The sequence below is a fragment of the Arvicola amphibius genome, chromosome 4 (genome assembly GCF_903992535.2).
Source record: "Arvicola amphibius chromosome 4, mArvAmp1.2, whole genome shotgun sequence".
NCBI classification, from domain to species: Eukaryota; Metazoa; Chordata; class Mammalia; order Rodentia; family Cricetidae; genus Arvicola; species Arvicola amphibius.
In genome coordinates, this window is record NC_052050.1 from 19,443,190 (window position 1) to 19,454,294 (window position 11,105).

Genomic DNA, 11,105 nt, shown 5'->3' on the forward strand with positions numbered 1-11,105 from the left:
TGTCAGCATTGCTTTCTTCCCTTATCTACCTCTTTGGGTACTAGCGGGAGTGGGGAGGCAGGCAGAGCTTATGGTAGTCGAATAGATGGGGAAACTGAGGTCAGAGATGCTGCAGTGCGGGAGATGATGAGGCGAGTCTGGTGATTGAGATAAACAGGTCTTTGAGACGTGGACCCGACGGCAGGCAGCTGCAGCCTCCCTTGTGGAAGGGCTGAGGCTCAGGATGACCCACCCGCCAATTCTCCCTTCCTAGATGGTGGCGGTGCGTAGGCCTTGGTCCGTCATGGTCGCAGCGCTGCTTGTCCTGCTCGCCTGCCTGGGAGCGCTGGTGGACGCCTATCCCATCAAACCCGAGGCTCCGGGGGAAGACGCCTCCCCGGAGGAGCTGAGTCGCTACTACGCCTCCCTGCGCCACTACCTCAACCTGGTCACCCGACAACGGTGAGCTCTGGAGAGGGCGGGGAGGGAAGGATCTCCGCCTCCCGGGTTGCACCCTCCTCTCACCCTCCTCCCAGCTCCACCCGAAGGTCTGACCACGCCCCTTTGTGGTTCCGCCCCCCAGGTATGGGAAAAGAGATGTCCCGGAAGCTCTATTCTCCAAACTGCTCTTCACCGACGATGGCGACAACCTCCCCGTCCGGTCTCGGTAAAAAACACCGCTTCACCACAACTCTTGGAGAGTGTCCTGGCTCCACCACTTACACCTCCCATTCAATTCACTTCCTTTCCCTCCTGCAGGTCAGAAGGTGCCTACCAATGGTGAAAACCCCAAGTCCTCCTTTGAGATGTGCTAACTATACCGACTTTATTTGCATATTTGGTTCGAAGAGGGGACTCCAGATCTTGGTGTCCCGGGTGCCCAGGCTTGAAGGCTGTGTTCATTGCCCTGTCCCCAAATAAAAAGCAAATGTCACACAAAATACGCGTGTGTGTTTATATTTCTGTCCCTTTCGCTTTTTGCGGAGGTGGCGGCTCGAGCTGCAGGAAACACTGGTGGCTAAGAAAAAAGACGACATGCTGGGCGAGGTTCAGCATAGACACCTCCTTCTAGTCCGGGGTTCCCAAAGGACCTGGGAAGGCACTCTGGGGACAGGAAGCCTGGGAGAGTGGGTGGCGTGGATTCTGAACAGGGGCCAGAACAGATCAGGTTGAGGGCGGGCCAGAGAGTGGCAGGGAGAAGGCGAGACATCACTCTCAGGGAGTTCCCCTGAGCAGCCCTGTGTTAGTCCCAAGGCCATGGAGGACAGGAGGACAGGGACTAAGGATGAGGCCCTGGAGGAAGAGACCCAAAGAGGTAGTGAGTGAGGAGGTAGATAAGTCACTTCCTCCGTCCTTGAACAGGGGGAGCAACTGGACTCTGGAGGGCTCCTTTCTTTCAGCAACAGCTGGAATTCCCCATATTGTCGAATGCAGGCTCGATGTCTATCACTAACCGCTTTTCTGGTGAAAAGGCCTTGGGAATACCCCAGTTCTTCTCTTTCCCCTTTAAACACTGGGGTCAAAAGTGTTGTGGGTATTTAAGCTGTAGTCTAACCTGAGCCCTGGATATCTCGTATCCCATTAATTGGCCCATTGATTAGACCCTTTTGCTTTCTCTGGAAGCCAGCTTTCTCTCTCTCTCTCTCTCTCTCTCTCTCTCTCTCTCTCTCTCTCTCTCTCTCTCCTTTTCTGCTCACTATAAAAACGTATCCTTCTCTCCGTGTCCAGTGTTCCTAGGTCTTAGGGGATGGGATGGGGAGTGGTCCTGGTGGCATATCCTGGGGAGGGGACTGGGGAATGAGGGGGAGGGGACATATGGAAGCCAAGGCTACAGATCCAGAGAAAGGGTGTCAGTCAGGAAGGCTGAGCGGTACCACTGTGTGGATGGGGAGGCATGCAGGACTCATTACAGCCTGGTGGCCCTGGAAGGAGAATGACCTCTGCTACAAAACACTTCCTGCACAGGGGATGGTGGGGGTCCCACACCCATCTTCTGGGGCTGCCCTTCAGCCTCACAGGGCCCAAAGGGAGAGGAGGAAGAAGCAGCCCTGGGGTTCAACGTGTTGTAGACTGCATGGATTCTGGTCTCAGCAGGCCACGCTCACACTGCCTTTTCTTCCTCTCCTGCCTGGAAAGCCCCTCTCTCATCACGGTCACCTCCGAGAGCCATTCCTGACTCCTCTTGCTGGAATTAGTCCCTCTGCATCTCTTCTACCCAGTGTGCTCCCTATGTCCCCCCACTACTCCAGGCTCGCAGTGATTAGCTGTGTGTCTGGATGCTGGTGTCTGTGGTCCCCGTCTGCTGGTCTGCCCGGGGAAGCTGGGGTCAGTTTGCAGCTAACAGAGGAGAGACCTGGCATGAATCATATGCATGGCCACAGACAGTCTGTGCAAAGGTGGCGTGTCCAGGCGACCGTCAGTGAGGTGGCTTTACTTCTGGTTCACTCTGAGGAGTTCTGAGCAGGTGTCTAATCTGGGACTGATCAATTTAATCAATATAGGAGCCAGGAGGAAGCTTAGATATAACAACAGCAACAAGGACAGTAACAATAATCATCATTGCAGAAAGCTCTTTTTAAAAATTATATTGATTTTTATTGTGTGTGTTGTATGTGTGGCAGCTTGTGGAGATACAAGAACAACTTTGGGTAGTCGGTCCTCTCCTTCAACCTTTACATGGATTCTAGGGGTCAAACTCAGCTGTCAATCTTGCTTGGTTTGGCAGCAAGCCTCACACATCGGTTTTGTTTGGAGACAGAATCTCTGTGTGGTCCTGGATTTCCTGGAATTCACTGGGTAGACCAGGCTGGCCTTGAATCATCAGAGATCCATCTGCCTCTGCCTTCTGAGTGCTGTGATTTAAAGACGTGCACCATCATGCCTAGCTCCAACAGACATCTTTATGTGTTAGATCATTGGCTATATGCTTTACACATGACATAGTAGTGCCATATTGATTTTGTTGTGTATATGTGCATGTGCGCGCGCACGTGTGTGCACATGTGTGCACCATGGTACTTGTGTGCAGGGGTTGTTCCTTCCTTCTGCAGTGGTTTTGAGGAGGAAACTCAAATTCTGCTGAACCTTCTTGTCAGCCCAAAGTGACACCCATTGAGGCACCTTTTGAGGAAGGATCTGGAATATAGTCAGTCCTAGATAAGGGATATATATCCCTATACCATAACCTGCTTCTTCCCAATCTCTGTGACCTCACCTTAAAAAGATAAATAATTAAAGGTTTCATGGGCCTCCTTCTTCACCTGTGAGATCTTTGTAGACCCCCTTTTCCTCATTCCCCTAAGAGCATATCATATGTACAAGTTGAGCATAATGACACATTTGGGATGCTGAGGCAGGAGGACTACAGTTTTCAAGACCAGGTTACATAGTGAGATGTCCCTCAAAAATAGATAGATCAGCCGGGCGGTGGTGGCGCACGCCTTTAATCCCAGCACTCGGGAGGCAGAGGCAGGCGGATCTCTGTGAGTTCGAGGCCAGCCTGGTCTACAAGAGCTAGTTCCAGGACAGGCTCTACAAAAGCTGCAGAGAAACCCTGTCTCGAAAAACCAAAAAAAGAAAAAAGAAAAAAAAATAGATAGATCAATGTAAGGGAACCAGGCTGACCACAGCCTCATGGAGAAGGGCAGCCATAGAGTTGTACAGGAGTATGATCCCAGCCTAACAGCCGTGGAGACATGTGGATCCCTGGAGCCCACTGGCCAGTCAATTCGGCCTGTGAGTCCCAGGCCTCAGTGAGGGACTCTGGATCACTGAGCGATGGATGGATGAATGGTGTTTGAGGAGCAACATTTGAGGTGTACACATGCACACACACTCACACATATACAAGCCCTCACACACACCCGCACACCCACACACCCACCCCTATACACTTCTATATATACTCACCCCTCCACTACAAAACAAAATGAAACAAAATCGTGTGCCGCAAATGACTCCTGCTTGCCCTGTTCACTGTAAGAGAGCCAGGAAAGGGTGTGATGGAGGATGGGACCCTGGTCAAACTCCTGTCCTGGAGGATGCACATGGGGCCTCTGCACTTTGCTCCTCGGTTTTCTGCATTCACTCCCATGTTTCTGGGCTGTTCCTCTCCTGATCTCATTATCACAGTGTCCAGTAGCCATCTTCCCAGTCCAGAGAACATGTGGCTAGCAGGGGACATGTGCCTTTCCCGAGGCTCCATGAAAACCTTGCAGGAACCTACAAAGGCCAGCAGGAGCTATCTGTGTGTTCTAGATGGGGTCATAGTATTTAGAAGGCACGGCCACTACCTCCTCCTCCAAGGTTGTCACCACCTGCAAGGACCTTGGAATCTGCTGTTGCAAAAATCTGAAGCCACGGGTTTTGTTGACATTTGAGAAGCAGCTCTGACTTCTTAGGACCAGACAAAGCTGGCTGACTTGCGTGACAAACTGTAAATAGTTCCTGCACTAGAACCAACCCCCGAATGCAGTCTGTTTGGTGAGGGTCCTTCACCTTGAGTAGAGGCCAGAACAGATCCCGTGAGTCTCGGAGACCATGAAAACGCAGACCCTTAAAACCGGTGCCAGAGCCAGACGCCCCCTGGTGGCAGCTGTAGCCGCTCACAGACAGTGCGGAGCCTCGAATTGGGACTTGCCGCTGGTTTTGCACAGTGGGAAAAGTAAGCCCAGAGAAGGGTCCAGGCTTGCTAAGAAATAAACTCCACTTACATTCCACGCCACTTACTTTGTGGAATATCAGCTATCTGTCGAGCCGTTCGTGTTCTTTTTGTTACGATACATGAAAGCTGAGAGGAACAGGCTCCTTGATTCTCGCTGTCTGGGGGATGGGCGCGGTGATCCTCACTTTCCAGACCACATAATGGGATTATGCCCCCAGGACAACACAGAGGGATGCGGCAGGGGCAGGAATTGGGGTCAAGCCTATCTGACCTCTAACCTCACCGCGCCTGGTCGTCACCTTCTCTCCTCTAATCACTTCCTGCATTTCCAGGACCCATTCTGATGCCTCTTGCTGCTCTGACCTGAGAGCAGAACAGCAGGAAAAAGAGAGAGGCCCTTGCTGCCTTCGCAGGCATTAACAGAAACATAGCCAGTCACTGCCTCTTGACCTGAGCAGGGGAGCGGTCTTGACTGGGGAAAGGACACCGAACGTGAAGAAGACAGTTGTGTGCACCAGGGGATGCTCTCAGGGGAGGAATTGAAGGCTGACTGTGAGACTTGGGGGTGAGTCTCGGACAAGCGTTCCCACCTGTGTGAGCCTCCCATCCCTTAATGAGCAAGCAGGAAGTAAAAATCAATGCTTTGAGAGTTCCAATTCAAGACTGTTGTTAGATCTTGTTCCAAATCTCGGCTGTCCCAACCACGAGCTATGCAGTCTGAGCCTAGGTACCCGAGGTCTCTGGGCAGGGCAGATGGCAGCTTCCTTCCTTCCTTTCTTCTCCCTTTTTTTTTTCTTGTTTGCCAAGTAGGGCCTGGCGGGGTTCAGTGGGATGACAATGTGGGTTTTATGGACAACTTGAATCTTATAAGTGTTGCCGGTTTTTAGCCCTTCCCTGGGACAGACCTCTGGGGTGGGACAGGAAATAGCTACCAGAAATTGCCCCTTCTCCATGAACCTGCGTTTTCTCAAAGGTGGCCCACCAGATCTTGGTTGGCATTCTATGCAGGCGCCAGATGGATCTCTCCATTCCTTTTCCAGTGGCTTGAGGACCCGAAACTCCACTGCCCCCTCCTTATTCTAGCTGTCCACTGGGAGGGAAGGCCTGACTTCCATCCTTCATGCTGGGGATGGAGCCTGGAGCTGCAGCCTCAATCTGTGCCCTGAGAAGATGCTTTTGGTGACAGGGTTGTCCCTGGGGAGGCTGGACACAGGCCAACAACTAGAACCTTTGGGTTACCATGTCAGGACTCTGTCATTTAGGAATTAAACCTGTTCTGGTGCCCAGATCTGGATACAGACGCCACAGGAGATCCTTGTCGTGGTCCCGTTTCATTCACCCTGTGCTGCTCTGACCATGAGAATATTGCCCTGGCACTTTCCTCTTTCTGGACACAATTCCCGCATTGCAAATACCAGGGAGACAGCTCAGTGGGGTTGAAGGCTGGCAGTGAGAAAGGCTGACAGGAGGCGGGGACTCTGGGGGTGCCGAGGACTATAAAAGGGAACAGCCATGTGCAAGGGGACCAGTGCAGAAGGAGGTAGGTGTCTGCGCAGTCCAGCATCCCCTTGCTCACACAAGGTAAGTGGGCTAATCCTGCCCTGCCTCTGGGGACCTCTTGGGTTGACGCTGGGATCAGAGGGTAGGAATTGGTGCTTTGTAGGACTGGGGCTCTCAAGAGGCCTAAGGTCCTTTCTGGGTCTCTCTCTACATCTGTACGAATGTGTCCGTGGAAGGCTGGACCCACAGTGTCAGAGACTTTGGTTCCTTTACTTTACGAGTGAATTCTGCGTCCCTTACCCTGTTTTTCCCACCAGCCCTGGTCATTCCTGCATACTCAGAACCATCAATGTCATAAGTCCTGTGTATCCAGTTCTCATACCCACTTTCTCTGCTATGCCTTTTACGTTTCCTAGGCCCAGGGCTAACCTTTGGCAGCTGACCTGATCATTGAGGGAGTGTATTTGTGTAGATGTCCTTGCTTTCCAGGGGAGGAAGGTGGTGGATGCTGGTGGCTCCTTCTTCTGCCTTGTCCCCAGGCTTGGCTTGGAAATTGTGTGGTGGGCAGTGGCTGGCCAGGTAGGTCTGACACACAGCAGAATCTGCAGATGAATCTGCCTCCACTCTGTTCCTTGTTCCTCAGATGGCCACCGCATACTGCTGCCTCTCCCTATTTCTCCTATCCACCTGGGTGGCTCTGCTGCTGCAGCCCCTGCAGGGTGCCTGGGGAGCCCCATTGGAGCCAGTGTACCCAGGGGACTATGCTACACCAGAGCAGATGGCCCAATATGCAACTCAGCTCCGCAGATACATCAATACGCAAACCAGGCCTAGGTAGTGTGTGTGTGTGTGTGTGTGTGTGTGTGAGAGAGAGAGAGAGAGAGAGAGAGAGAGAGAGAGAGAGAGAGCCCCAACCCTGGCCTCAGTCCCTTTTATACCTTCTCTGAGAAAACAGTATTTCTACCGAGTGGCTTGGGTCCTTGTGCTGTAGGGAGGACAGTGTCTAAAGAGGGGCTACAAGCCACCAGGGTACCATGCTTATCCCAGCTGTCTTCCTTACCCAGGTATGGGAAGAGGGAAGAGGCGAACACAGCTGGACTTCCTAGGATGCAGCTTCCCCTGTGCAGCAGCCCCCTGGTTGGCTTGACTCCCTGTTCAGCTCCCTGGAGCTAAGGGCAGGTCTGGAAAGTGGGCATCTGGAGGAGGGGGAAGGAAAACTGAGTCTCAGAGGACAAGGGCTGTCCTTCCTCACTGTTCATTTCTTTCCTTGCAGGGAGCTCAGCCCAACACACCTGTAGGCCCCGCTTGTTTCCTGTCTGTGAGTGTAGGACAGCACCGGTCCACCTCGTCCCTCTGCACTCCCACAACAACTTGCTACCTTTCAAACTAAATAAAGCAAATTAAAAATCACATCCTCTCTGTGTGGTGTGTCTGTGGCATGTGTGTGTGTGTGGTGTGTACACCCACAGCGGCAGGAGAAGGTGAAATCTACAGGCAGGAAGGCTGAGGGGGAAAGGGGAGCTAGGATGATCACCAGTGTCTGTAGGGGCTCAGCTCATCATTTTCACAGAGGGGCAAGTTGTGGTCTAGAGAGACGCGAGACTCCCTTGCAGGTCTGACAGGGCAGTCTTGAGCTTGATCCTCCTTTCCCAGCAACTCTAAACCATCCAGCCCTTCAGCCCGAGGCCAACCCTGTCCCCACATGTACCCTTAAGACTGCTTCTTATAACTTGGGCAGTGGGGGAGGAATCATTTCTATTAAAATGCCCTTGGCATGGGGAAGAGGCAGCCCCTGAGGACTAGTGCTGGCTGGAAGGCATTTGGTTGCCTGCTTTGAACTGTTCTTTAGGAATCTGGAGGGAAGGGGCTGTCCCGAGAGGTCGTGAGCTGATAGCCTGAGAATGAATTCTAGCTTCTACTGGGAGAAAAGCTGTAGGGGGTTGTGTCCCCAGGGTGGAGACACAGTCAAGCATGCTGACCACCTCCATGGGGCCAAGCTGTGGCATCCACATTTTGGTTCTTGGGGCAAGGAGGGAAGACCCAGATACTACCTGAAGACTGTCTACCTGTAGTCTGTTTACCTGTACCAAGCATCCTAAAGAGGTGGAGATGGTGTGGTGGTGGTGGTGTGTATGTGTTTATGCAAAGTGTGTGTGTGTGTGTGTGTGTGTGTGTGTGTGTGTGTGTGTGTGTGTGTGAGAGAGAGAGAGAGAGAGAGAGAGAGAGAGAGAGAGAGAGAGAGAGAGAGCGAGAGAGAGCGCTTGACTCCCCTTCCTGGGAGCTTTTGTGGATAGGGACATCATCATGGGGAAGGGAAGACATGAGACATTCCCAGAATGGTTTCTCCCCTCTCTTCCACAGGCTGGGTCTGAAGGGTTGGGGGTGATAGGCTTGGGGAATGAAAGTTCTCTTTCCCAGTCTCAGTGTTTGGCATTAATCCCATAGCACCGACATCGTAACTGTGTTCCTATATGATCAGTGTGAGTGACCTGGAGGCAGAACCTGCCCTAAAGGGCCAAAGGCTTGTGCAGGATGTAGCTATGCTGCAAATGCCTGGCTCAAGTTGATTCTTAAATCCAAGGAGTGTCTAGCTAGGGGATAGGGAGGCTTCTGCAGGAGAACAGGGCTTAAATGCGGCTGCTGGAGCCTGAAGCAGCTACCTTTGGTAGCTTCGGTGATGACTTCTAGTTTTATTCTATGTGTGGGTGCTTTGCCTGCAGGAGTGTCTGCTCATCACATGTGTGCCTGGAGCCTTTGGAGGCCAGAGGAATATTTCAGATATCCCAGAACTAGAGTTTCAGATGGTTGTGAGACATCACGCATGTGCTTGGACTCTCTGGAGTCTCTGGAAGAGCAGCAAGTGCTCTTAAACCCCGAGCCATCTCTCCAGCCTGGCATGGGTTCTACAGGGAAAGATAAACAGTCATAGAGGCAGAAATTTGGAACCTGTTCCACACACACCTGGGTTTGGTAGCTGAATGGTATGGGAAGGGCTGTGTGCCCCTGACCAGAACCCTCTGGTGGTCTGGCTGCAGCAACAGGCTCTACCAGGTTCAGGAGGGGCGAGGTCCCGTAGACTCTACACCCGCCCCCTGTCCTTTTGTACTCCTCTCACAGGCCAGACTGCCCTCCTGCTGTGGGATGACCCTTGGCAGGGAACAGGTCTGGCTGAAGGCCCTGTTTTGAAGTTGCTAGGACCAATTCTTTTTATCTTCTCTCTCTCAGAGTCACAGCCTGGAACGCTGGGAGAGGTGGCTGAGGTGAGGTGGTGGAGGGTGAGTGTGTGGGTTGCAGAGCGATGCAGACAATCCTAGACTGAGGTCTGTTTATCTCCCGGGAGGTATTAGGGGGTCCCCTCCCCCACAGGACAGGCCCTTCCTGCCAGTGTCCACAGAAACCACAGAGGCAATAGAGTCATTTTAGGGATTTATTTATTTATCCATTCCTTTGTTGTTCCTGCGGTTTGTATGATGTGTGTGTACACACAGGCCATGGTACATGTATCCTTTCTTCCATCCTATGGGATCGGGAATGGAACTCTGGCCGACAGGCTTAGTGGCAAGTGCCTTTACCCCTTGAAACATCTTGTCAGTCCCACTATTTTTCTTTACTGTCCGTGCTGCGTGGACAAGGAGGAACAGAGGTCCATCTCACCGTCTAAAGGGGTCCATGGGTAGCCAGATCCCGGCCAGGCCTCTGGTCCAGGCTGGAGAGGAACACCCCTGGCCCTGGCATACCCCTTTCACGTCCCCATCCCCAGGAGAGAGTCTCCCTCTCTCCTACCCGCCTGCCCAAGGATATGGGTGGAGGCCTCTGCTGGTTGCACCACTTGCCTACCTGGAGTCAAGGGAGGAGGCTCAGAGCTGGAGCCCGAGTGGTCCCAGTACTCGGGGTTGGCTGGTGTTTTGCGGTGGTGGGGTTCGTGATGTTCAAGTGAGAATGTACTGTGGCGCTCAGTGGGGTGGATTTGGTAGAGTTGGAGGGTTTCTTGTGTTTTTGGGGTTTTTTCGATCTAGGAAACACGTCATTGCAGAGATCACGGGGGCCGAGAAGTGAGTGGGGTGCTAGGTCCTCCTTCCCCCATTCCTCCGCCAGCTCACCTGCTGTTGAAGAGCTTCTCCATGTACTTGTTGATATTTGTGAACCACCTGGCCACCCTGGGCTCGGGAGACTGCTGCAGTTGGACTTCCTTGCCCGAAGCGCCATCGGATTGTACCAGGAGTGCCGCGAGGCATCCCAGAGCCAGTGCGCACGCGCAAGGTAGAGACACGGTCTGTAGGGGGCGGGGCAGATAGCACGGTCAGGTGATCCTGGGAAGGAAGGTGATGTGGGGTGGGGTGGTGGTGGGACTTGGTTGTGTCCGCACTGAATCTCCGGGACACACTCCGTTTGTTGGGAAAGCCGGGAGTGTGGGGAAGCTCAGACCAGGAGATGTAGCTGCCCTTGGTATACACAAAGCCAGAGCTTCTAGGGAATCCTGGTTCCCAGGGAAAATAGGGCACGCCTGGATGTGCACTCAGTAACCCCAAAGTACTGAGGCAAAAATGGGCAGGAGCCCCGCTCTGACAAGGATACATTATTTAGAGTTGCCGGTCAGGTCCCTGACCTTTCAGACTTCTGCGGCAAATTCCTCCTCGTGCTCCCCACTCCAGCCTTTCCTTAGGTGGTCCTCAGAAACCCTAGACATGCTGCTGGCTGCCTGGAAGCCTGGTCCTCCAGACGTCTGCAGGGCCAGCTCAGATTCAAGCATCAGCTCGACACTCCAGTAGGTCTAACCCTGACACCCTATATTAAATTGCCACCCATTCTTATCTGTGCTGCTACTGCCATGGCCACTCCTTGCTGCATTCTGTAGTAATTTGTAGCTGAACCTCTTCCTAGCCCCACCTCCTCCCACTACACTGCAGGTGGGCTCTTTACCTACTTTCTCTGATGTAGTACTGCCTGCCACTGAGATATGGGC

At 52.9% G+C, this 11,105-nt stretch overlaps 2 protein-coding genes across 2 annotated transcripts; both read left to right on the forward strand.

Annotated features, from left to right (window-relative positions):
- The first annotated feature begins 253 nt into the window (after positions 1-253).
- Positions 254-650, forward strand: Pyy (peptide YY). Its single transcript, XM_038324617.2, has 2 exons — positions 254-441; positions 563-650. The coding sequence occupies exons 1-2, from the start codon at positions 254-256 to the stop codon at positions 648-650; spliced, it is 276 nt and encodes a 91-aa protein (XP_038180545.2).
- A 6,135-nt stretch (positions 651-6,785) lies between these two features.
- On the forward strand, positions 6,786-7,315 carry Ppy (pancreatic polypeptide). The gene is made up of 2 exons (XM_038324675.1): positions 6,786-6,976; positions 7,207-7,315. Exons 1-2 carry the CDS (start codon positions 6,786-6,788, stop codon positions 7,313-7,315), a joined length of 300 nt encoding a protein of 99 aa, XP_038180603.1.
- Positions 7,316-11,105: the final 3,790 nt, after the last annotated feature.